At 53.6% G+C, this 27,078-nt stretch overlaps 1 protein-coding gene across 1 annotated transcript in view; it reads right to left on the bottom strand.

Moving 5' to 3' along the window:
* The window catches only part of ENPP6 (ectonucleotide pyrophosphatase/phosphodiesterase 6), a 76,055-nt gene that overhangs the window by 34,062 nt on the left and 14,915 nt on the right, over positions 1 to 27,078 (bottom strand). Inside the window, exon 2 of the mRNA XM_037526495.2 lies at positions 5,299 to 5,478. Within this exon, the coding sequence (XP_037382392.1) occupies positions 5,299 to 5,478 (180 nt within the window). The remainder of the gene's footprint in view (positions 1 to 5,298; positions 5,479 to 27,078) is intronic.

A 27,078-nucleotide genomic window follows, 5' to 3' on the forward strand; every position in this document is an offset into this window, starting at 1 on the left:
ATCGTTTATTTCCCACTAGAAGTACTAGAAGCTGGGGAGTCCAAGTTCAAGATGCTGGCAGTTCGGAGCCCGGTGAGGAATTCTTCTTGGGTGGCAGGTGGCAGGTGTGGCTGAGAGTGAGCTCGGGTCCCCTCCTCAAGCAAGAGCTCAGCTAAACCTCCTTTCTTTCCAAAGACCCCACTTCCGAGTACTATCACATTGAGGATTAGGGCTCTGAAATACAATTTTGGGGAGAATAGTCCCCAGTAGTGTTTGTATCATTATTTGGAGAATCAACTTCTCATCAAGAAAAGCCATTTTGAAACCCAATAGAAACACTCCTCCGCTGGGCCCTAGACGCTGTCCGCCTCGCCCACGCCGCGTCCATCCTCGCCTCTTGCAGGTTCTTGGAACATCAGAGCCTCTCTCCTTCCCTTCGCCCCGGCCCATTCCCTCGGGGCAGCTCCTTTTCCAGAAGACCAGACCCCTCACTGGACGAGGTCACTACGAGCTCGGCTTCCTTTACTGTCTTCACCCCGTGAGTCCCACCCTTTAAGATGTTTTATGAAGAAATAGATTTGCATTATCTAGGAAGAATGAAAGTTCACCCGGGATTTCTCTTTGGCGGGAAGGCCTTCGAACTAGCCTAAGGGCTGAGAGGCTCTTTGGGCTACGACACCATCCTGCAAAAGGAGGCAGGCTGGGGTTGGACACCCAGGAGAATTTCCCAACGCTGCAAGAATTGCTTCTGCAAGCAGTGGATGGAAGGGACAGCCTGCGTGAAGGTCCGGGAGGGGATGGGAGAAGCATGGAAGGTTCTAGACACCAAAGTGGGACGGAGGGGCATGGCTTCTGCAAGCAGCCATCCAGAGAGGCCACACCCCCTCCACGGCACTGCACCTGGAAACCCTGCAAACGCTTTTGAAGATCATTTTCTTTGAGACAACCTCATACTTGAGAAGTGAATTTATAATCTTTCCCTCGCTGGCCCAGACACCATCCGTGATTCAGCCTTGCCAAATTGCCGGCAAACAAAGGAAATGACTCAAGTTGAATTCAACCCAGAGTCCTGGAGAATTCTGCCCAAGCCCACTCTTAACCGACAGCGTCAATTACAAGAGCTTTGGTGGATACGTGGGTGAGTTTGTAACAGTTTCCATCAAAAAAAAAAATCAAGTCGATTTGAGATCACAGGAACACGCATTGTCCCTCAAAGACCCCTTGGCAGTCGTCATCATTTTTCTTTTGTTTGATGTGAGCAATTGTGGGTGTAGTACATGCGGGTGTATTTTTTTGGAAAGGGATCATAGTTGTGGCTGGTCTCCTAAGGATGCTCTTGGCTCAGGGTGGGAACCAGCAAACTACATACTGACTAAGGCCTCTTCTGGTCCTAAGATGACACATTTCTTGAAATCAAATTGGTGACATTATTGGAAAATGTAGGGAAAATCCAGATGCTTGTATTTGCAATGTCAAATATGTGCTGGAAAAAATATTTCCAGTGTTCATGCAGATGTTTGGTGTCCTGCCCACAGAGGCGGTGAAGGCCGGCCCTGCTGCGGACTCACACGTGTCGCTGGGCAGCTAGTGTCCCCATGCCTGAGTGGCGGCGTCAGAGCTCAGCTCAGCCAGGTTGGCAGCGGTGCACCCTGGGAGAAGCGGAAGATGTTGTGGATGATCCATAATGTTAAGCAGTTGCCGGTGTGTGGTGGATTCCTTGTCCAGGTGAAATCACTTTCACTGTAACAACCAAAACTTGATAGAAGCTGAGTCAGCTCCCCACTGAGCCCACCTCTGGAAAGCAGGAGAGAGGAACTGAGGGGCGGTTGTGTCTTTCCCCACTTGCAGACGTGTGATGCACCAGAACCCCTGAACGAGATACTCAAGGGAAGAGCCCTGTCCTGGGCCTGGGGTGCTGCCTAATTCCCCGGTTTGTGGCTTCCGGAGCTAGCTCTGCAGTTTGGTGATAAAAGATGAGACACAGAATCTTCGAACACTCCCAAGAGTTTGAAGCACAGACCCCCCAAAAGGTTGCTAGTTTTGCTCCTTTTTGTCCTTCCTGATAGCCATAAGAATAAACTTAAAAACAGGGGGCTCAAACTCAATCTCCAGACACTCCCTCACCCTCCCAGCCCTCCAGGGGTCCTTCTGTGCTTTGGGTGGCTCTCAATAAAAAGTCAATGCTAGAGTTTCTTCCCTTCCCCCCTCAACAAAAGTCCATTGACTTTAAAACACAGAGCTGGAGAGAGGGAGGTGCTGGCAGAAGGCGCTGGCGGTTCACCTGCTCTGCAGAACCTTCCAGGTCCCTGATATGCACCTCTGGCTGATTTCCCTGGGTCTTCCAGGGGAAGACTTGATTTTAGGACCTGAGCTCCTTCCCGAGGCACAGTTCTCAGAAAGCTCCATGGCACCATCGGGTGTGGGTCATAAAGGATCTGTTTACAATATTAAATTTCTCGAGACTTGAGGTAGAGTATTTTGGACTCTTCACCACTGATCAATTTTTCAGTCTGCTGCTTTATCTACCTGACAGGAAGACTTGAACTACTGCCATTTCTAAATTGCACTTCTAAATATTGACTTAATGGCGAGACTCAAAGTGTCATAACACAGCTCACTGGAGCAATGAAGATTTTCCAGGCCTCGAGGAAAGGTCTGTACAATGTCCTGTGGAGGGAGGAGGAGGCAGAGGAGGGTTGGAGAAGAAAATCAAATCAAGTCATGTCTAGAGGGGATGGCACCGCAGGGCACTGGGCTGTTAGCTGGCTGCGGGGGAGGACGGTGAGCACAATGCTTCAGCTGACAACCAGCAAGAATGCGAGATGCCAGAGCACCCCTACCCGGGCTTGGGGACAGGGCCATCTGGAAATTACGGGGAGCTTTATTCATGCATCCAGTTCAGCAGGACTGGACAGTATCTGAGAAGCGTGGACGCCTCAGCCAAACGCCGTCGAGGCTCAGCTCTGCGCTTCAGCTGGTCTCCACGCAGGCCAGAGGAAACTCTGGGCGGTGTCTTTTCAGCATCTTGCCTCCCATACTTAGCATTGCGCACTGACCTCAAGGTGCTCCTGCCCCGCCAGGTCGGCTGTTGAGCTGTGAACCAAGGAAGACACTGGCCCGGTCTGGCCTTCCAGGAGCTGCCTTGAAGGAGCTGAAGATACTTTATGTGCAAATTAGCCTTGAGGCTGTTTTGACCATCAGTGCTATATAAATTCAAGCTGTTTTTTTAAAGATTTATTTTTATTGATGCATACATGCAAGAACTGAGGTGCAAGCCAGAAGTGAGGAGAAGTGAGGGGATTCACCAGAGACAGAGTGGGGAGCAGAATAAGCAGATCTACTGAAATACACTGCTGAGGGGAGCAGCGGGGAGGCAGGAGAGGTCTGCTGCGCCCTGTGGGTAGCTCCCTGGCCAGGGATTGAACTCGTGCTGCAGTGGCTGCCGCTAGCTTGGCAGTGCTGAGACTTGAACTCCTGCACCACTGGGGAGGCCCAATTCAAGCTGTTTGTTAGCCTTGGGGAGCCAGAAGCCCTGGGATGAATCAGAGAATAGCGTTCTGTAAAGCCGCGGGGAAAGGCCTGACGGTGACGCCACCTCCTTCAGGATCTCCCCACCTCGCTAGAGCACCTGTGGCATCCAAAGGTCGGTGGCAGGAAGTCACGTGCGGAGAAGGGCCGTGGGGGGCTGGAGAGATGAGGAGGGAGGGCTCCCGGGCCGGAAGAGCGCGAACTCCAAGCACAAAGTTAAACTAGGCGGCTGCCGTGAAAGCCGGACCCCAAGGGGGCAATATTCATCTGGACGGGTCTGAGGTTTATTTCACGGGGCCCTCAGGCAGCCTGCCCGACCCGCTTGTGTCCCGGACTGTCCTTGCTGTGTCATGACAAGGCTTCTGAGGACAAACTCGGCCAGCAGCCCCTTCCAGCTGCGGCCCTCGGCACGTAGGGCTGGGCGCTGAGTCCGGCCCCCAGGGAGCCGATGAGTTTGGCTGCAGGGCCCGCTGGTTTCTGACCTCCTGTGCTGCTGGCTCCGTGAGCTGAGTCTCCACGGGCAGTAATGGGCTCTCCCTACCTTGCTTGAAAGTTGCTTCTCATTGCGTCAGCAGGACGGTTGCCATGGAGAGAATCCCAGGTGTGTCTGAGGAACTCTCCCGGTCCCCAGAAACTGTAGCTGCCATAGGGCTGGCCTGGGCCTTCTGCTTTTGCACCCAGTTTTGAATGTACGCACCCTGCTCTGGCCTTCCCCAGTGCACCCTGGACGCCAGTCTCTGCTCTGCGGCAGTCTTCGTGGCACTGACAGCAGCGGGGCTGTGGGGCTGCTTTCCATCTGCCTGAGTTCTGTGCCCCTCCGAGAGCTGGCAGAGCCTCCGGGCCCTGGGCAACTCCACATGACCACCTCCCACCAGCCTCCTCCGAGCCCTGCCGAAGCCCATGTTCCTGGTGAGGCCGCCTGTGATTCAGCCACGGCTGAGTCATCGTCTCCACTCCCCCCGCGCCCGTGGGCCACAACCCGGTGCGCTCACCATCCTAGCAGGCTGCTGCCCTCTAAGCCAGGCAGGGGGGGTGACCTCAGCAGCTGCTCCCTGCGTATCAGTCCATTTCTCCCAGGCCTGGCCTGCTGTCTTCTTCCCTAGGGACCATCATCCTGTTATACCACTAAGAATTCGGGAAAAGTGTCTACAGTCACACTCACGGAAAAGCCAAGTCACCCACTTACCTAGAGAGTGAAACCCACCCCCAGGAAGACAATGGTGTGTCAATTCATTTGTTATCAAGGAATCCTCGCATCCTGAGGAGAGATTTGCCATGACCAACCTGAGTGTCCTGAGCACCTCCCTGGCAGCCAGGGGAGTATGTGCAATACTCACCTCACTGCAAGAGGTAATTCAGTGTCCCACTGATCGAGGGTGCACAGGAGGAACGCTAATACAGGAGCTCCCTTTGATACACTTCCCAGAAGTGTGGGTGGTTGGCATACTCTTTTCAGTATTGTTGGGGAGCTCAAATATCTATAGGAAGGCAAATAAACAACCTCTTTGTTGGCCTCTCCTATGGATTCCAGGTTTTGCACGTGGGATCCAGCACCTCTCCCCCGAGCCATGATTTTGCATTTAGGATCTCTCCCCCCGAGCCATGATTTTGCATGCTAGATGGCAGAGATGTCGCTGAACCAGGGAATTGGGGGGATGGCACCATGTATTTGGTCTAAGACAAAGTTCTCGAAAAAAGATTCCACTTTGCATGCCCTGGCTTGAGTCTCCCAGCAGGACTTCCCCATCCTGTGGCTTCAGAGACCACGGAGCTCTGCGCCGCAGCACTCACCTGGCCAGTAGTACATGTAGACCTTCCTCCTGGCCTTGGTCAGGGTGATCCACAGCGGTTCCGACCCGTTCCACCAGAGCGGCATCAGGCTGTCTCTGTTGACACCGATGTCAAATGACTTGTTGGTGTCGGGGTCCCACATGTAGTTCCCCGTCATCTGATGTACCTCACAGTGGCGGCCTGGGCCGAGGAGAGCACACAGGGGTCAGTGCATTATCCTGATGGTTTTCAAGTTTACTCATTGCTCTCTATGATCAAAGACATTCACGCTCATTTAGAAAGCACAGAACAGCATGCACATTTGCTTTTGATTTTTTTCACCCTAGATGTTTCTTGTCTTTGATAAGATCATATAGACAAACAACCATCCAGAGGCAAGTCCAACATTTGATTGAGGGTGGGTCGTTTGGGGAGGATTTAATGTCACGTCTGAAGCAACACTCAGGACATTGTGTGCAAAGTTTCTCACACTTTTCGTGGCTTGATGTCCAAATACAAAGCAGTGGTGGGGTGGGGGGTTTGGGTTCCATCCTCACTCAGAGCTCCCCCTATGCCTCTTCCAAACCCTCCTCCCGGGCCTCACCTGGTGGCTCAAGGGGTTAAGCACAGCACTATGAAGCTAACCGGCCAGGGAGCAACCCACATGGTGCAGCAGACCTCTCCTGTCTCCCCGCTGCTCCCCTCAGCAGTGGATTTCAGTGGATCTGCCTGTTCTGCTCCCTACTCTGTCTCTGGTGGATCCCCTCACCCCCCACACCTCTGGCCTGGACCTCAGCTCTTGCATGCACAAAAAAATAAATCTTTAAATAAAAACAACAAACCCTCCTCCCACGAGATCAAGAATCTAGATGCCATAGAGTTGATTTTCTTTGTTCCTGTTCCTGCGCTTTCCTGCGCTGAACACTCACAGAACCTATGACATTGGAACAGAATGGCCAGAAATAGATGCAACTTTGACAAACAAAGCAAGAAAACCAGCCTCCACGTGGAAGACTCTGCAGGAAGGAGGGTCGCTCCTCTGGGCCCGCTTGGTCCCAGAAGGGAAGCCAGAAGCCAGAGACGCAGCACTTGGATTCTCTTGAAACATTCAGCTCCAATTGTTTATTTTGGAGCAATCTGTTACAGCTTTAAAGTAAAAATAACACAAACATTGGCAAGTGCATCAAAAATGGCCACAAATTTTAGTGCACTCTTTGGTGCCTGGGGGAACACGCTTCGTCCAAGCGGCCTTGGCGGTGGGTGCTGCTGTTCCCTCTCCCCGCACGCCCCAGCCCCACACGCACTTTATTTTTAAACAAAAACAAAAAGTTCATAAAATACAACTCTTGGAATTTAGAGACCAAAAAGACCAGAAAGGGCAAAGATTCCATTTCGTCACAGAAACCCAAGCCTGGAGCTCACAGCCCGGAGGACCCAACAAAAGGGTTTTAACAAAAGGGTTTTCACCCGGAGCAGTTTTTAAAATAATTTATTTATATTTTTTTTTTTCCCCTAGGTGTCAGATTTTTATTGGGAAGACTTGTGGAAGGGCGGGGCCGGGGAGGAGGGGCGGGGCCGGGGAGGAGGGGCGGGGCCGGGGAGGAGGGGCGGGGCCGGGGAGGAGGGGGGGGAGGAGGGCGGGGGAGGGGCGGGGCCGGGGAGGAGGGGCGGGGCCGGGGAGGAGGGGCGGGGCCGGGGAGGAGGGGCGGGGCCGGAGGAGGGGCGGGGCGGGGCGGGGGGAGGAGGGGCGGGGCCGGATCTGAAGCACAGAGCATAGTGGAGCAGCAGGCACAGAGAGAAGAGACCTTCTGCTGCACCACATGCGCTCTGGCTCCATGCCCCCTTCTGGGGGCTAACTCCCACGCTCCTTGCGGGTAGCTCCCTGGCCGGGGCTTGAACTCAGGCCGCAGCGGTGAGAGCGCTGAGACCAACCCCTAGGCCATCCTGGAGGCCCCGCCAGAGGCTTAGTTAAATGGAGCCTTTAACCTTTATTAGGAGGCTTCAGGAGAACTACTGACAGCTGCTTCTCCAGCAAGTCAGAAGAGACTACGGCTGCCCTTCCCTTCCCTCAGTGATCATCACTGTCTCCTCCGAGGGCCCCTGGGCGCTGAGGGAAGATGGCTTTCAGCAGCACCTCCAAGTCTTCATCGGTGACAAGAGGGGGCAAAGTATGGGGATTTTTCAAGTCTAAAGTATTTTTCATTGATGAATCAGAAGAAAAACCTACACAGTTCAGAAAGTAATCAGGATTGTACTGATCCTGAAAGATTTCTTTGGTGATGATCGTGTGTAAAATCAATATTTAGAAGTTTCTAGAGATTTAAGTATGCAGACTTCTGATGTCCTCATAGAATAATGAATGCTCTTAGCGAGCTGAAGAGACTCAAAAAAACAAAGTAAATAATCCAGTCACAAAATGGGCAGAAGAGATAAAAGGGAACTTCTCCAAAGAGGAAATGCAAATGGCCAACAGGCATATGAAAAAATGTTCAGCATCACTTGCCATCAGGGAAATGCAAATCAAAACTACCATGAGATACCATCTCACACCAGTGAGAATGGCCCATATTAAAAAAACTAGCAACAACAAATGTTGGCGAGGGTGTGGAGAAAAAGGAACTCTTCTGCACTGTTGGTGGGAGTGCAAACTGGTCCAACCACTATGGAGAGCTGTGTGGAGATTTCTGGACCTACTAAACATAGAGCTTCCATATGATCCAGCAATTCCACTCCTAGGTATTTACCCAAAGGACACAGAAACATCCATTCCAAAGAACACCTGCATCCCTATGTTTACAGCAGCACTGTTTACAATAGCTAAGCTTTGGAAACAGCCCAAATGCCCAAAAATAGATGACTGGATCAAGAAGATGTGGTCCATATACACCATGGAATATCACTCAGCATTCAAAAAAGACAAACTCATGCCATTTGCAGCAACATGGATGGCGCTGGAAGGGATCATGCTCAGCGAAATAAGCCAGAAAGAAGACGAAAAGCACTGGATGGTCTCACTCATAGCAGGAATTTAGAAACCAGCAAAGCACCTGTAGTCCATGACCTTAGTCTATCCTGTGCACTTGTTTTCTTCACGTTGTATAGAAGAAATGGATTAAGTAGAAGAAGCCATACATTTCTGGGCATTAAAGAATAGTTTGTGTGGTTGTTCAGAATCATCTTGGAAGGCGCAGTGATTTATCTCTCCATATCCTCCAGATATTTCTTAGCTCGTAAGTGTCTTCTAGTACCACCGTCTCTTCTCCCATCAGTATACACTCTGTTTGCCTTCCTTGCTCCTAGAAGCTGCCCAAGGACATAGGACAATATTCTAAGATCTTTCCAGGCCCTCCATGGATGGCAGCGGTTTCATATCACGCTTAAACAATCTCCTGAGGTTGTGACCTGAGAGGTCCCGGCTTGGGGGATCGTCCACAGACCACGGCTGGACTCCCTGCTCCGACCTGATGCTCTCCTCAGGATCGGGAACACAATGCCCTAGGGACACCAGGTGACTGCAGGCCTCCAGCATCACATCCCGGTACAGGGTCCTCTGAGCTTCACCCAGGCACTGCCGCTCCTCCCAGGGGAAGTTCACAGCCACGTCTTCAAATGACACCGTCCCTTCTGAGGGAACATTTCTCATCTCAGGGCCGGCAGCCCGCGGCTGGTGGCCATGACAGTCGGAACAGACCCTGTGGATGAGGGTGCGGAGGTTTCTCGGGGCGCCCCAGCGCTAGCGGAGGCGCCGGAACTTCCAGACCTATTTATATGTTTTTACATCATTACTTATTATTTTTTAAAACGTATCAGTTTTACTTAGCACGTCCAGTCACGCTTAGGAACTGCTCCCCGGGCTGTTCCTTGAGGCAGGAGTAGGACACAAATGTGCAAACCCTCACCCTGCGGTGTTTCTTGTTTCATCCTCAGCAGAGGACCCTCGCAGAGAAGGGCCTCCTGGGGCTTGGCTGCGGGGAGAAGCAGGGCGCCCCTCACTTGAGGACCCCCCTGAGGATGCGCCCCGCAGACTTCGGGCCCAGCGGCGTTATCAGATGAAAGGTGAGGGGCTGGAAGGGCAGCTGTCGGCGGGCGCGTCCTGACCCCCTCCTGCATGCCCAGCGCTGCCTTCGTCTCTGAGCCAACTCGCCATCCTCTGCTGCTCTCCCCCCGCACACCAGGCCAGATCGGCAGGTAACCCTCGTTGGGAAATGCCCTCTCTCTCCCGTCCTCTGGTGTGGGGGTCTCGCGCCTGAAACCCGCGTGCACAGACCCCGAGGAGGGGTGCTTGTGGGAAGGGGAGAGGGAGGCACCACTGAATCCCCAGGAAGGGCCTGGAAGGACCAGGGACACCTGGAAGGACCAGGGAGGCACAGTAGGGACACCCAGAGGGGCCTACGAGAATCTCTGCTTCCCGAGATGAACGGTTCAGGCGATTCTAGAAGAAACACCTGGAGCCACATACAAGCCGGAGCCTCACGTGAGTCAGCCCTGCGAGGCGCTGCATTCGAAGAAGCATGAAGTGACGGACAATGATTTTGAAAATATGGAAACCTTGGCTTGTGTCTTCCAGAAACCCCGCAGTACCATGCGTTAGACCTTCCCCTTCCACACTCACCCGCTTCAGACCCCAGAGGGCGTGAGCAACCCGGCTCTCCCTCCTCCTGTGGGTCAAAGATCATGGGGAGCCTCCTACCGGTTGTTGCAGAACTAAACTACTGCATGACTGGAGTGTGTGTGTGTGTGTGTGTGTGTGTGTGTGTGTGTGAGAGAGAGAGAGAGAGAGAGAGAGAGAGAGAGAGAGAGAGAATTCTTCCAGAGAATTCTGGCTACACTAAATCCTCTATCTGTTACACACACATAATTTTAAGCCCCCGTGGAGGAGAGCAGGGATTAGCGCCTGCAGTTCACACACAATTCTAGCCTAGTTTAAATCTCCTGGTGAGGACACCTTGCTTCCTGTGACTGAGCCCCTTCCCTCTCTCGCGCTGCGTTTCCTTCCCCAGCCACTGCCATAGCGTCGGAGTGTTAGGGGGAAAAGGCTGTCCTAAAGCTAATCCCATACAGGCTTTGTGGACACCACCCCCACCCCAGGCCAAAGCCAAAGCCACTGGGAACTCCAAATCCCATCACCACCCAAGGGAAGGTGGCTGGGACCTGAGGGTGGGGTTCAGCAGCCAGGTGGGTATAAAGCCAGACATGTGGGCTTTGGGGGGGTCCCCCATGTTGGCTCCCCGCCAGCTTGCAGCGTCCGGCCAGCTCTGAGAGTGCTTTTTGGGTTTCCAGGTCGGCGAATCGGGTAGGACGCATGAAAGACTTTATTTCCCTATTTTCTCCCTGAGTTGTACATTTTCCTTATTTCCTTTTCCCTGGTAAATAAACCTTTTATGAACCTTTTGTGTGTGCCTGTAGTGGAGTGTTAATAAGTCCCTTGTAAGCGCGCGGGTGAGGACCTGTTATAGGACAGGGAAGGGGCAGCCCAAACCCCGCAAACCTGCCTATTCTACATGGGTTCTGCCATCCGCCGCATCAACACAAAACATAGGAGACTTTAATGGGAAGGAACTTTAATAAAACTAGGAAACAATACAGGCAAGGCAAAGAGTCTAGTTTCTAAATGAAGCACCCAAAGTTCCCCGTCCCCTCGTGGGTAAAAGTCCATCCATATGGGATTGGCCCAGAGCAAGGCCCCAAGGCCTGCCCCAAGTCTAAAGCACCTTCCAGTGGGGACCCACGGAAAAGGGCCAGAAACAACCAGACAAGCCCGGAAGGAAAAGAGCAAAATCAACATCAAGATAAAAGCTGCCATTGTCACCTCCCCACGGGTCTCACCCACATCTGTGTCACCCCGTCCACGACCAAAAGACAAGCGCAGTTTCTTCACGTGTCTCTAGGCTCCATGCGCCTCCTCCAGGGCTCCTTCTGGCTCCATCCTGCTTCCTCCTTCCTCAGTCTCCTCTGCAGCTTCTTCTCTCCCTGCTCAGCTCCACCCTCCCTTGGGTGGGGCAGGGAACCTGGAACTTCCCCCTTTCCTGGGGACCACCCTGTTACAGACCCACAGCCAGGAACCCGTTCAATATCGGGGCTGCCCTGTAACAGGAGCTCCACACACCAACGCATCTGTTGGTGAGGTTGACTCAAGTGAGCCTCAAAGACTTTAACTAGGGTATTGTTTCTCGATGCGTCTTTGTGAGGAGGACTCCAAAGATGGCTGAGGCTCCGACCCCATGGCAGACAGTCGGTTTAGGCCGACCAGGGTGTGTGCCCAGAAGCCCTGTCCTGAGGGGGCTGGACCTCTGGAGGGAAGTCATCCACTCCCACTGCCCTGGGGCCCGGCACTTTCCCAAAGGTGGGAAGCAAGGGCCAGGGATGGAGACTCCTGCTCTCTTCCTAGAGTGAACGGCACCTGAAGAAGATTCCGGAACCAGTAGTTTGCCTGATCTGAGTTGAAGAACTTCCGAGTGCAGAGAGGGGCTCTTTCAGCGGGAGGGCGTCTCAGGGCCTTTGAAAGTGGGTCTGTTCATTCTGCGGGCTGGGCCTTGAGCTGAAATGGGAGTTTGTGTTCTCCAAAGGCTCCGAGGCAGGGCCTGGGTGAGGCCCCAGGGGCTTCCCTTTGTTCTGGGAAGTGTTGCCTTTCCTGGGAGCCAGCAGGAGGCGGGATGACCCCACCCCCTCATCTTCTGCTCTGAATCCTCTCTCCCAGCTGAGTCGAGTTCCCTTCCATGAATACATTAAGGCCCGTCTGTGCGGGAACAGCCTGTGCTGCTGCCTCCAAGCTTCCAAGCTGTCCTACCTACCCTGTCTCTCCACCTCCCTGGTATAAGCGGTGGTTGAAAGCGTGGAACAGAACACAGTGTACTGGCTTCTGCAGCCCATAAGCTCGCATCTCCGTATTTCTGCCTGACCTACATCTATTTTTATAGCTCTGCAACTCTTCCTGAGTTTACTCCGGGTGGGGCTTTCCAAATAGAGCGGCTGTGGTTTGATTATTTGGTCCCTTTGCTCAAGGTTCAGTAGACCCTTCCCGTCTTGGTCACCAGCCACACAGCTTGGTAGCCTTCATATGGGATGGAAGGAGAATCTTCCATCTTCTGCTTCTCCAACTCCTCCCCCAGACAGCAGCTCCGGAGGCTCTACTCTCCTGGGGTGCGGTGCTCACTGGGGAACTGGAGGCAGACCCTGGTAGAACATTTCCGAACGTAGTTGGACATTTTTCTCCTCCCTACCTTGTTTCTAAGACCCAAGAGTTTACACACCTAGTAACGTAAAATGTGGCAATCAGCCTGGTGCTTGAAGGGGCTGTGGGCCCCCGACGCCCATCCCTGCCCCCCATCTCACCTAGAACAGTTAGTGAAAGGGGCAGGAGACCCCAGCATTGGATACCCCCAACTGCAGGATCTTGACACAGTGACCATCACCTGAACCTCCTTATAAGCACCTTTGTTCCTTCTTGTCTGCTTCCAAGCATGTGAGGCCCGGCTGCCTTCACATCAGATGGGACAGCCGGGGATCTGTCTGCTCCGTCTCTACTGACGAGCAGGTTGCTGCTACGGAGTGGTCTTCAGTCTTGTTATTTTCTCATATTTTCAATTAGTAAATGTTAATTTCTCTTACAGTTTCCTGCTTCGTTTATTTATTCACTCAACAAACATTTACCAAATAATGTTTACATGCCAGGCACAGGAGACGAGAAGACATGTCCCCAGTCTTTGAAAGGAAGACTCATGGGCTGGCAGATGCTAGCGGGGTGAAGGACACGTCCAGGAGTCCGAGTCTTAGGTTCAAACGCAGCCTCTATGTTTGCTGTGACCTTGGGCCTGGGGCTTCGACTCTGAATCCTCAGTTTCCTCCTCTGAGCAGAGGATGTGAAGAGAGCCGCGTGGGCCGCAGGCCCGGTCCTTTCTCTGCGCGGGCTCGTGGACCCCTGAAAATGGCCTCACCGGTGGCCTTCATAGTCCGTGGGAAGCCACAGCAATGGCTCCAGGCCTTTGAAGCCCCTTTGTCAAAATATCAAGAACTTTCTTGCTGTAAATTACAAGCATAGAGAGAGAGATGAAGAAAACAGTAACATCAACACCTCCGAGGTGCATCCTACAGTGTGCAGTAAATTGCCGTCGGAAGCATGAGAAACACCGAGAAGTCGGGGGTGATTGGGAGTGGCTTGGAGAGCACCACGTCGTCCTCGCCAGATGTAACACATACGAGCGTCCTTCCACACTTGGCAGAGGGTCGCGCCTGTGCTTCGTTGGGTTCATTTCAAACACACCGTCCTTTGAGTTTCCATGTCATGAACTACCGCGGAGAACTCCTTCCACGTGAGGATTTCACGGGTGTCGTTCCTTCAGGCTAACTTCATCCTTTTCTTCTCAACCAGTCCGTTCCCCATTCACGTCAGGGAGTTCACCTCCCCGTAGTGAACTGGGTTCCTGGGTTGCAGGCCTCGATCTCAGATGGCGCCAGTGCCAGGTAGCCCACGTGCTTCCACAGGCATTTGCAGCTGATGGCACTGGTGGGGGGAGGGGACTAGAATGTTCTGCCTCGAGACTCACCCAGAGCCAGCTGTTCCCTGCTGCCACAAGGCTTGAGGGCTTTCCGTGACACTTCTTCCCACGCAGTTAAAGCAATTCCACGCTCCCCACGGCAGCACCCAACGGCCCAATTTACAGGCATGAAATGTTGAAATAAGTCCTTGCTCTCGTTGTTAGCTTGTTGAAATTGCTTTTGTATTAAAAAGCAACTTTTCACATCTTTATTAAAGTGTCCAAGAGAAGCAGAGGGGCCAGGGGCATGATGCAGTAACTGTGGTGCTTTAAAGCTAAATGATGCGGGTTTGTTGCTGAGAGACAAGGAGGCAACATCATCGCCGGCTTTGCTGCCTGTGCAAGAGCCACAACAGATGGGCGATGCCAGTCGCTGTCAGGGTGGAAGAGGTGAGTGACCAAGAGCTTGAAGATCCCCAGGATACTCCTGTCACTGCAGGCACCTCCTCCTGGAGATTCCTGCTTAGCAGCTGGCGCCCCTGACACGGAACACTCACGGGTGGGGTGAACTGTACTGGGGATTCAGTGGGATGAGGAGGGAAAACTGATGGGCCTGTCCACTGGGGGTGCTGGGCTGCAGAGGACCAAAAAGTGGTGGTGAAGGGCCAGGGAGCAGGGCCGAGGAGTTCAGGCCATCCCCTCGCCCTCCCTGGGCTGGAAGCAGGTGGGGCTCAGCGTGGCCAGCCAGAAGCCCGGAACCAGGCTCAGCTTCGCTGTTTCCGCTATCCAGAGGAGCAATCTGCCATTACCCGCCCTCCGGGGCTCCAGGCAGGGCAGCCGGGCGGAGCGGGGGCTAGAAAGACTAGCCACAGAACAGCCCAAGAGCATGGCAGGTTCCCCAGGGAGCAAGGATAGGGTCCTTAGCTACATGCCACACCCCCGGAACTTAATGCCGGGGCTCAGGCCTGTGGGCGTCTGTGGTCCCCACGCACAGCAGAAATGGCAGGACCTCTGGCCTTCTCTTTCCCTGTAAAGCCAGAGGTGGGATCACACCCTGCATTTTCTGTACATTAGGGTAAAAGGGTTGACCATTTGCCCAAGGTCATGCTGCTAACAGGCAGGTGCTGGGGTGAAGGGAGGGGGAAACAGCAACTTGAACTTGGTCTCCTGGCCCCATACACCGCTCTTTGACCATCACTTTTCCAGGCCCCGGGAGATTTCGAGGGCATCTTTGCAGGCTGGAGCAGAAGTAGGTGTCTATTTTAAGATGAGAACTCTTGGCCTTTTTGTAGACAAACAACGGGGCTGGAGAGGTGGTTATAGCATCAGGGCAGCTCCAAGCAGGGAGAAATTACTCCATAAAAGCTGTCTCAACTGCTGGCGTATACTCACCTTTGAGAAGTAATGTTAACCTTTTTAGAGCAAGCGTTTTGTTTTCCTGAAGTCCATGTGTGTTTCCATTAAATGAATGTGGCTGCTGGTTGAAAAGTGAGAGTGAAAAATAAAGTACTATTTCAGGTACATCAATTTAGTGAAAACATGGCTCTATAGACTGGCTACAAATATGAGTAAGGATCTGGGAAGAGAGTCTTTCAGAACATGCGGAGACAGACGAGCCGTCCAGGGTGGCAGCAGGCCAACAGAGCCCCCTGCTGGACGTCTGGGGTACAGCGCCGAGCAGCTGGCACTGTGGGCCAGGTGGGGCCTCATCCACCTTGAGAGACCATGGGTGGGAGGAGAGAGACCACAGGTGTGTGGCCAGACAGCTGGGGCTTGGTTTAACAGGCGTTCCCCCACTTGTAACTGTGAGAACTGAGTCTCGTCCTTAACTTCTCAAAACCTCACTTTCCCTCTCTAAATGGGAATAACAGTTCCCTGGCTGGATTGCGTGAGTGTTAGAAGTAAAAAGAGTTAATGTGTTTGTCACACTTGCTGTGCTCCAGGCACTGTTCTAAGGGCATCTGTGATGAGTGGAACTGCACCGCCCTTCCCTGCATCTGCCCCCCCCCCCCACAAATAATGACCTGCTGAAGCTCTAACATCAGGTGTCTCAGAATATGAACTGACTTAGAAATTGGGTCACACAGGAGGAGGAGGGCACCTGCCACCTGGGGCACCTGGGGCCGCCAGCAGCTGGGAGAGCCCAGGAGCCATCCTCACCTGGCACCTGCGGAGGAGCCTGCTGAGCTGTGGCGCTGTGCTCTGGCCTCCAGCCTGTGGGCTGGCCGACCCCAGTGCTCCGGACACCCATTGGTCACCTTGTTATGGTGACCTTTGGGAGCCTGTGAAGCGCCCCCTCCTTGCAAGAACACCAAGGCAGAAGGGCTTTCACCTGCCCCCGTTTCACAGGTAACGTTACCAAGGCCCAGGGGAGGTCTGTTGTCTAAAGTCTCATGCCCATCAGCGCTTGCAGCTCCGATTCAACTCGAGAAGTCTGGGTCCAAAGTCCAGGCCCCTAAACATGGGGTGAGACCTAGTACTTGGTCCTAAAAGACCCCAGGGCTTAGCGAGCCCACAGAAAAGGAAGCTGTGGTGGCTGCGGCCACTGCTTTTGCACAGCCCGTAAAGGCCGGGATGATGTCAGGGCCTAGAAGAGGCAGATGCCAGCCCCCCAGGAAGCACATACTGGCCAGGGGCTGCATGATATTCCTGCGGGGTCACAGCCTGACGGTGAAAGGCCTGAGGTGATTCCACAGGTGCTTGCCGATCAGCTCAGAGGACTGGTCCCAGTTCTTGGGCACTGCCCACAGATCGGCTCTGTGCCACCACACTGAGTTCTCAGCATCACGTGGGCAGGTCGCTGGCCTCCTCCTCCCGTGCAGGTGGCGGAACCCAGGCTGAAGGCACCAGCGGGGAGGGGGGCAGAGGCTCAGTTCAAAGCTGGGCCTGTCTGGCTCCGGCTCCTCAGCCACTGGACTGCCCGCCAGCCCACTAGGGCTTGGTCGTTTTCTCCTCGTGGCCTCATCATCCTGTCGGCTACTGGGACCGGCTGATAGCTCACCACAGTGGGGGGGCACAGCTCTCCAAATAGCCGCGTGTTTATCGCCTGCCGCTGAGGCCGGGCACACCCCACTGAACAGCAACAAGGGGGGGGGGGTGACGCCAGACAGGAGGGCTTAGCAAAGCAGATGGGCTATGAAAAGGAGGCTCCCAAAGGCCTGAGTCTGGGGTCTCAAGGGGTGCATCCGGGAGACTAGAGCCATCCCCTCACGTTGACGTGGCTCCAAGACGTTGCTGGCTGCTCTCCATCCAGGGTCACAGCCTGAGAACATTAAAGAACTCAGGGTCCCGCTACTGGGCTCCCCCGGCGCCTTCCTTCCAGCCTCGGCCGGCGGAGACATCGCTTTAGATCTGGTGCAGACGGTGAGTTTACAGAACTGCCTGCGCCCCAAGAGGCTGGAAAGAATTCATAGAGCCGGTTTCACCGCCTGACACCCACAGGTGGAGATGTGGTTTGGGGGTCACCTCTGCGGGGGCTGGGGTGGGCGCGGGGGTTCGCCATCTTATTTTCTGAATTTGTTCAAAGACTGAATTTGGTCGAAGAAATGCTTTCAGAGGAACTGTGTGAGATGCAGTTGAAAGAAAAGTTCACGATTTGCACATCTTGAAGTGCAACTACTGATGTATGTGCCAGACACAGACACGATCCGAGGCTGAGTCACAGATGCCGCCAGACGAGGCCGCGGCTTTGACTTGGGTGTGCAGCGGAGGGCCTGCCCCAGAAATAACCCCGCCTGCTAAAAGGGAGATATTTTTGATTAGAGATGTTCACACCTGTAGTTTCCAGGTCACCGGACTCCGGAGGATGCGGTTTTATCTTTCTGGAGCTCACCGACTTAGTGCAATTATTTAAACAACGAGAAAACAGAATTGATTTTGCAGCAAAAGGACAAAAATGTAAGTTTTGATCAAAACGGCTTTTCTTTTTGGAAAGCAAATTTTTTTATCAAAGCCCGGAGATTTCAAGACAACCTGATCTAGCTTCAACTCCCCAAATTTGGGGAAGGGCTTGACTATGGACTGCGTTGAAGACGGACTCTCTTTGCAGATACAGCCCCGCCGGACCGGGTACTTCTAGGGACTGAGGCTGGAAGGGGCTTGGGGGGCAGCTGCTGATCCTGAGCCATGGGGCTTCCGCACGTGAGAGAAACTTGGCCAGCCCTCAACCTTGAGGGTTCTCCACCCTCTTCCTATGGAAATCACTTCACCTCTCCTTGTCCACTGAGCTCCCTCCCTGTGCACCAGCTGGGCCGTGTTCCTCACTCCAGTTGGGGTGGTTGAAAGAGTCGCAGACCCTCCCGTCCTGGCGCCTGCATGTGGGAGACCCTTTTGCATTCCCTTCCCGTTAACTCCTTAGGACAGAACTCGGGGTTGCTCCAGGTCTCAGTACCCCTCTGCGACTAGGCAGCAGTGGGGGGTAAAGTCGGGGAACTCAATGCTGTAAAAAAATAATTAAATAAAACAAAAGGTGCCTCCTCTAGCTGGTGCAGAACCTGGCATGGCTGACGGAGGACCCCCCGCAGCACCCCAGACACACAAACATCGCTGGGGCACCCATGAATGCCGGAACGAATACAGAACTGATGGGGAAGGATCAAATGCGGTTCACAAGTATGAGGTCGCCGCGCCTTCAAGGAGTCCGTGACTCTCCCGCAGAAACCAAACCAGACCTGCACATGGTCACCCCCACTTCTTTTTTGGGCAGGAAGCAAATGGAAGACGAGGGGCTTCAGTCAGGACCGTTAGCTTCGCTTGCTGCTGCTAACGTGCGCGGCCAGGTGTGACGCTCCTGAGGAAGGTTCTCTGCCCTGGGCTGTGCAGCCGCGAGGGCTGAGGCCAGGCTCCAGCCACCGAGGCAAGTGCAGGCCGTCCTCAGGGTGGCCACAGCCTCCCCGCCGTGACCAGCGAGCAGCAGCGTATAAACAGGCAGGCTTGGAGCAGATGCTGCCCCACCGAGGCACCTGTGTGTATAATCTGCTAAGGGGCGCTGAGCAGTGTACAATGGGTTGAAAGTTTGTCTTTGGGATGAAAGTCACTCAAAGGAGCAGCTGGTCCTGAGGCAGGCGGGAGAAGCAGCTTCTGCTACACTGCTGGGTTCCCAGCCCGAGCTGTAGACGCCGCTGGGATGGCGGCGCTTTGGGAGACAAACACAGAAGCAGCCTCAGGATGAGGGCGGCGGGAGGGGAGGCCCTGTGGGGAGGCTGGGGCGGCGGGAAGCAACCCCGAGGCCACCCACCAACACCTGCGTCCCATCCCAGCCACACAGCAGCCACGGGACCTCAAAAAGTCACCACTTTAGCCAGCCCCCACCTCCTGGTCTGAAAAACGGAGAAAACCATACTTGCTTACAGGGATAAAAAAATTGGGGGGTAGTCAGGGCCTCCCCTGGTGGCACAGCGGTTCAGCGCTGGGCTGCAAAGGTGCCTGCAGCCTCTGCAGCGCTGGTTCGATCCCCGGCTGCTCCCCGGCCACCGGAGGAGGGTCCCACATGGCGCGCAGACCTCTCCTGCCGCCCGCTGCTCCCCTCAGCAGTGTCCTTCGGTCCTTCTGCCTGCTCTGCTCCCCGCTCTGGCTCTGGTGAATTCTCTCCCCCTCCCACGCTTCTGACTGTACCCAGTGCTTGTGTAAATAAATAAATCTAAAATAAAGTTGAAAAAAAAGAATTTGGGGATAGTCAAAACTTTACATGGCGTCTGGCGCATAGTCGGTGTTTGTTCAATGCACATGACCCCCTAAACCCCCTTGAAAAGGGCACCCTCGGCTGCAAGTCGTTCTCATTGACATCGAAGGGGAGTTGAGGCCGGACAGCCTGCTTCCTGGGGTGCTTGCACACCCTCTTTTGGGGCAGACTCTCAAGTCCCTGCAAGGAAGGGACAGGAGCGATGCCACCCGCGTCTTGCTCAGGAAACTCAGCAGCTCAGCCAGGGGCTCCCCGCAACCCAGAGAGCGCCTGGCACAAGCCTGGCCCCACACTGCCCTCTACTGGCGCCGAGAATAATTGCTGCCACCCGGGTCCGCGGCCAGGGGCTGAGCCCGCCTGGGCATCATGTCTTATAGGCCCTCACACCCAGGCCCTCTCAGGACTCCTGGGGCTGCCTCGAGGACGCCGGACCTGCCCAGAGGCGAGGGAGTGGGGTCAGGGGGGCCGGGTGGACGTGCCCCCGCACAGCCCCAGCTCAGAGCTGCAGCAGAGGGGACCCCCGGGGTGCCTCCTTGGCATGGACTCATTTTAAGGCCCCAGCGGTGCCCTGTCCTCACTGGAGACTCCCTCCCCCCGCCCCTTTCGGTGACTTGCTTGCTTCCCCTTCCTTTTTAGGATTTTTGCTTCTTAGTTGGTATTTTATCATCCTTGATCCCCCGCCTCTTCTTTCCCGTTAAGGTCAGCGCCTGCTTTCTACCCCAGGTCCCAGCGGCCACTGCTGTGGACATTCAGCTGCCTTAGCACCCCTTTGTCCTGCTGGGCATTCCTCCTCCTCATCCCCGAACCCCCTCCCACACGCGGTCCATTCTGGAGCTCCAGGGACAGGGAGCGGGAAGAGGTGGCCAGCTGTCCCGAGCCCGGCCGGTTAGGGTGCCCGCCCGGGCCGCAGTGACGGCTGCTCCCTCCTTTTCCTCCTGCAGGACCGCACTGGGAAGCAACGCCCCTGTGTGGGCAGGTTCCCCGGGAGCATGCTCTACCCCCGCGGCGGGCAGGGGCCAGCGGAGAGAGCGGGGCTTCCTGGCCGGGTTACTCCTTGGTTCTTCTCCCCCGAACCCCAGGCCCCAGTGGGGGGTGCAGAGCCTTCCCTGCTAAGCCGGTGAGTAGCAGCCTTGGGTCCCTGCCACCTGCACCCTCTACCTGTCCAGGACTGCCTCCCTGCAGCCAGCCAAGGCTCCGGGGCGCCTCAGGGCTCTGTCCTCCCTCCGAGCTGAGTTCACAGCATTGGGTGGCCCTGCTGTGGGGGCCCCCTCAGAGCCTCTGTAGGCCGAGGTCTGGGCCTCCAGGGTGAGGACTGCTCTGCCAGCCCTTAGCTGCCTCGCTTTGCTCCTTCCCCCAAAGCCCAGGCACTTGTGGCAACTCTCAGACTCCCTCAGGCTGGTGGCGTAAGCCTCGGGCTGCCTTTGGTGAAGAGCTTAGATGCAATTTACAAGTTTTCTAGGGTGGAGATTTCTCCAGGCACAAAACACTATGATAAACAACAGCAAAGAACATTCTGCCCTGATTTCTCCGCTCCCTCTCCCCCACTGGAGTATTTTAAAGCAGATCCACCCCATCTTAAATCTTAAATACTTCTGTGCCTGCCTCTCTACTGAAGAGCTTTTCCAAAAGCCCCACTCTGGTTTCACACCCAGCACAGTGACTGCTACTGCCTGGCACCTGCAGGGGTTACCTGGCACCTGTGTGCCCAGAGTCCTCTGATAGTCTCAGAAACTTCTGTGTCCAGTGAGTCTCTTCAAACCCAGGTTCAAGCGCTTCCCACACGTTGGCCTGGTCGGCCCTCAGTCTCCGCTAGCCGAGAACGGCTGTCTTGATTCCACTGTTGAGTCTTCATTTATTTACTAGGTCAGTAGGCGTCTGAAAACACCTACTGTTCTGGCTAAGCCATGTCCTTGTGGTGTTAGTAACGTGCTCCATTGTCGCCCGTGTTTGCTGCAAACCACTGGCTCCGTCTAAAGGGCTGCTTAGATCCAGGCCAGCACCTGTGCCAGATGGTGCTGTGGACTCGCTCCCAGGTGATAGAAGGTAAATTCTCAGCACCTTGCTCTTCGTGAAGATGGACCATGGGGCCTCACTGGTGGTGCAGGGGTTAATTCCCAGTGCTACCACCGGGAAGGCCCATCACAAAGGCCTGAATTCTACGCAGGCCAGGGAGCTACCCACATGGTGCAGCAGACCTCTCCTGCCTCACCCGCTGCTCCCCTCAGCAGTGTATTTCAGTACATCTGCCTGTTCTGCTCCCCACTCTGTCTCTGGTGAATCCTCTCACCCTTTGCACCTCTGACTTACGGCCCAGTTCTTCTATGCATAAATAAATAAAATCTTAAAAAAAAAAACAACGTAAAAAAGATGGACGATGGGCAGCTCCCCACTTGCTGTAAAATCCCCCCTGATGGCTTGGAACCGCTGATGATGTCATCTACATCCTTTGCTTTCACAAGAGTGGAAAACGCCTTCCCTTCTCAAGTAAAACTATCTTCTAGAAACAGACTCGTCTGGGAATTTTTGTTTGGCCCGGCTGCCCCGACACTGACTCAGCGGATGTGCCGGTCTTCTCGCTGCGTGACAAGCCTTACGTGGCCGTCAACATCTGCTCAGCTCCCAAGTCTGCAGTTTGGGCAGAGCTTGGCAGGGAGAGCTCTTCTCTGGTCTCTGTGGCATCCGCAGGGGCAGCTCCAAGGCTGGGGAGACTGACAGCTGGCAGCTGGAGTGACCCGTAGGCCGTGATGCCAACGGCCCACAGCTACCCCAGCCTCTCCCTGCGGCTGCTGAGCCTCCCCCGCCGGGCCATGTGCCAAGGCTGAGCTGCGCAAGACAGCGTGGAGAAACCCTCGACCTCTGGATGACCCAGATCATCTCCTAGAGTCACTTCTGTTGCCTTAGTCAGTGCTGCCGCAAAGACCCATGCAGGTTCAAAGGGGGACATCACAGAATAGCCCCCATTAAACATTCCAGTCATCCATTTCTGGAGAGTTTATGGTTTTCAAGGCACGATGCTAGCACACGAGGCAGTCCTTTTACGGGCCTCACGATGGATTGCTGCTGGTCATAAGACAAGTGTGCAAAATGTCCCCCAAGGCTGACGTGGAAAATGCCAGAAGGAAAGTCCCAGCACCAAGGGATTTGGGGGAGGGGCAGCCCGTAGCAGGATGCTCGAGAGGACACATCTCACGGAAGGAGTGTGAGGGGCAGCACGGCTTACAGGTGTAACTGAGGAATGGAGAGGACCGAGGCTCAGGTGCTACTGAAATTTTAGTTGAGTTAGACACGAGAATAAATTGGGTAGGAAGGAGCGAGGTCTCAAGGAGGAGGAAGGCTTTAGTAGAGGCTGCAAGTCCTTTTTTGAAATAAGATCGGGATGAATTTATCAACCCATCCATGACAAAATAATAGAAGAGATCTTGACGCTTCTCTCGATGCTAATGGAGTATCCAAGAGACACAGTCCCTGCCGCCAGAAATGAGGGGGCGCGTGAGAACAGAAGCTGCTCTGTGTGCACCTACTGCGTGGAGAGATTTCCAGAAGCATCTCGTCCTAGCCTCACCTTTGCCGTAGTTAGCAGATATTTACAGATGGGCGGCCTGAGACTCAGGTGGGGGAAGTAAATTAGCCCAATGACCCCAGCTTATAAGCACCGGGGAGTTATAGAGGATGGAACTCATCTATGTTCAACCTGAATGCCAACAGGGTCTTCAGAGAATTTCTATGCAGTCTATGCACCTGTGTTTACTGCTCGTGTTCAGAGACACAGGGCAGTTTCCCCGGGGAAACTGAACGGGGCGAGGGGCAGTTTCCAGCGGACTTTGGGCTCTCCATACTATGTGACCATTTGGCCTTGAAGTCCATAGGTGCTGAACCCCAGTTCCATCGATTATTCCACCAGCCATCTGGGGGACTCCCAGTCTCTTCACATGTTCAATGTGGCCCGCACATCTGCTCGAGCTGCTGCCGTCTCTTGTTCCCGCCCTGTAACAAGTTGGAGAGATTACCACCTCTCTCCACTCACCGGAAATGCTTTTGACTCCCACAAAATCACTATCGAGCGCTGCACAGTTTAGGGGAGATTCCTGACAATGCGCTATGCACCGCACTCACTGCACACCCCTTCCAGGTCCAGTTCTCCCGACTCCCCCTGCCAGAGCTGTCCCTTGTCCCTCACCCTCTCTCTCTTTCACCCTTGGCTTATGCCCTGACCTGCAAACCCACAAGCATCTCCTGTCTCCACAGTTTGAACCCCATGCCCTTCAAAATCATGTCATTGTCTTCCTCTTAGTGCAACGATACACTTTCAGGTAAAAGAATCACACACTAATCACCAAATCACACAACTGCCCCGTTCTCTTCCCTTCAACGCCTCTACTGACTTGTGGCCAAGGGTAAATGGCAGGAAAGTCCTTTATTCGGGGCCATTATCACAGCAAAGGCATTCGATCCCATCCCTGGTTGAGGGGGGCGGTGGGCAAAGCCATTGCCAAGCAGGAAAAAGCCGGAGCTGAGCTCCCACCCCCGGGTACTGCCAAGTCGGAGCCCCAGGTACGTGGTGTCTGAGCCACATTCCCGCCACGTGGTGTTCTTGCCAGAACAGGTTTTAACTGGAATCTGATCATGAAGGGAAAAAATGAGACAAATCCAAAATGCGGGCAGTTTACAAGATCACTGGCTGGCCTTGCCAGCATGTCAGCATCGTGAAACTCCAAACCAAACCAAAAAGCAAGAGCTTTCCTTCTCACGAGAGCAAAGAAACACAGAGACCAAGTTCAGCTTCAAATGGATTCCATTTTGGATTTTAAAAATGTTATAAAAGGGTTTTTTTATATGTATATATATAATTTTTTTTGAGAAAATCTGAGAATGGTAGTTTCTAGCACAATGGTCCACGCGTGCTCACGAATTTAGGTGTCCCAATGTCAACAACTTAATTTCAACTGGTTTAGCAAAAGCAGAACACAGAGCAGAAATCTGTATTTCTCAAGTGAGAAGTAAAGCAAAAGTGCCAAAAGTTAACAATTGGAGAGCCTACATGAAGAGCACATGGAGAGTCATCAGACTTTTGCGATGTTTTTGTAGCGTTGGGATTTCTTATAAAAACTTGGGGGCTAGCCATAGGATAGAATATTATTCAGCAATAAAAAAGGAACAGATGTGGATACATCTTACAACATCAAAAATATGGTGTTCAGTGAAAGAAACAAGACCCAAGAGGCCACAGATTGAATCACCCCATTTATGTGAAATATTCATAAAAGCCAAAGCTTAAAAGACATAAAGTAGGTTAGTTTCTGGGACAGAGATGGTGAAAAATGGGAACAAATCATAAATGTACATCAGAGCGACCTCCTGAGGAATGAGACCACCGAGATGAGAAGGATAATAAAAGAGAAGGAATAAAGACCAAACTCTGAGGAGCCCCGATATGAAAGCACTGGCCGTGGAAGTTTCTGGAAGGTAGGTTGAGAAGAGAAACTTGCAACCCCAGCAAAGAGACAGTCTCTCAAAGGCAGGAATGGTTAAAAGGCAAACATCACAACGTGGAAAGATGCCACTGAGTCTGGTTATGGGGAAGTCTTGGGTGAATTTAGGAAGACCGCCAAAGTAGAAGGGTGAAATCCAAAGTGAAATCGCGGTTCATACATTCGCCCAACCCTGGCCTGAGCTGAGCCGCTAAAGGGCCCCTGCTTCTCTCTTTGCCCTGGATGGTTCCTCTTCCCCACACCTCAGTGTCAGACAGAGCCCCAGGCTCCAGGTACCTCCGTGCACTTGTGTAAGTTCAGGTCATCCAAGATGGAGACGCTGAGACAAGAACAGACACGCACACCCGCGCTGGGGGAGGCCCCTACTGCAGAAAAGGGGAGGAAGCAGGAGGTGGCCGGAGAGGGCTGTTTTGTAAAGGTCTGCATCTTGTAGAAATGATTTCTGCAATTCTAGAATTTTTGCCAATTTGGCGGGGATCCTTGAGCCAGTGCTCTGCTGGAGATGTGGCCTGCACAGGCCCCCAGCCTTGCTCGGTCACGGGCTGGAGTCAGCCTGGGCCTAGCACTCTCAAAATGGCGGTTCAGGGAGCAGCAGCTGGGATGGGGGGTAACTGCTCTCCTTGGCGAGAGCCCTGAGCGGGGCATTTTCCTGGTGCCACACCCCTGGGTGCCTCTCAGGCTCGTCTGCCACTCTCCCAACTACTCACTTCTGCTCCAGCTGCACTGGCTCTTCGCTGTGCTTCCAACATCCCATCAAGCGCCGGCTCGGAGCTTCCATCTTGGCTGTTCCCCCGCCTGGGTTGCTTCGCTCTCAGTCTCTGCCCATATCCACGCTCAAATCCCATCTTATCAGAAGCATCCAGGTTGTTTCTTATAAAATGGCGCTCACGTATTCCCTTTGACCTTCTTTAATTCTTTTCCATGGAATTTGTTACCACCTGACAGTACTCACGTCTATTTGTTTACTTTTCTGTGATATCTCCCAGGAATGTAAGTTCCATGAGGGCAGAAGCTTTGCCCTGGTTTGTCCAAGTGCATCTTCGGGCTTAGCAGAGCGTATGTCCAACCTCATGGAAGACACTTTCTAAATAAATGAATGATCGGGCCTCCCCTGGTGGCGCAGGCGGCTGAGTGCTGTGCTGTGAAGCTGTCCGCAGCCTCTGCAACGCTGGTTTGATCCCAGCCGGCCAGCGAGGGTCCCACATGGCGCAGCAGACCTCTCCTGTCTCACCCGCTGCTCCCCTCAGCAGTGCATTTCACTCAGTTTACCTGTTCTGCTCCCCACTCTGTCTCTGGTGAAATCTCTCACCCTCCCGCTCATCTGGCCTGTACCCCGGTTCTCATATAAATAAATAAACAAACAAACAAACAAATAAATAAATAAATCTTTAAAAAAATAAATGAATGATGAATTCTTATTATGTCCAGCAAATGCTCTGAGAATATTCATTTAGTGAGTGAATGATCTGACACTGTTCCAGAGCTGGGTATACGACGCTGAATAAGACAGTCTCTGCTGTCCATGGAGCACACATTCTTTCATAAAAATAAAAGATGGATTATTGGGTGTAAGGGTTGTCATGGATCATGACCTGTTCTTTCTTATAAGAGAATCCCAGGAAAGAATGAAACGGTCTCTGGGTTGAACAAGCCCAGTGGTCTTTGTTTTTATTCTTGTGTTTATGTTTCAGTTCTAGAAGTCAAGTGTTTGGCTTCTATTGTGTCTGAAGCCTTTCCCAGTGGTGTCTCCTTACAAAAATATTCACTGAGGTTGGCTTCTGTGGGGGAAATTCCAAGACTCACAAAGCAAACATCTTCTAGACATGCCACCCAATTCTACTGAACAAAATCAAACACAGTCTGAGATTTTTGCTTCAAGTGAGGAAGGTCATTCCCCACCACCTGCCATGCTCACCCCTCCCAACAGGAGCCAAAGATCTGGGGACCCGGGTTCCACTTGTGTCATCGGTGGGCATGTGACAAGAAGCTTCTGTCCTGAACTGCACCTTGGCTTGGCCACTCTGTACTCCTGGCAGTCGCTAGGATTGTCCTCCAAGGGTCACGGGGAGCAGGCGTCTCCCGGAAGGCTTAAACAGAGCTCAGAAAGGACCACGTGTGAAAATGGATGCCAAGTAGCTCTAAGGTCAGAACATTTAGG

Source organism: Talpa occidentalis, unplaced genomic scaffold (assembly GCF_014898055.3).
Source record: "Talpa occidentalis isolate TD23 unplaced genomic scaffold, MPIMG_talOcc4v2.1 talOcc4.4, whole genome shotgun sequence".
Taxonomy (NCBI): domain Eukaryota; kingdom Metazoa; phylum Chordata; class Mammalia; order Eulipotyphla; family Talpidae; genus Talpa; species Talpa occidentalis.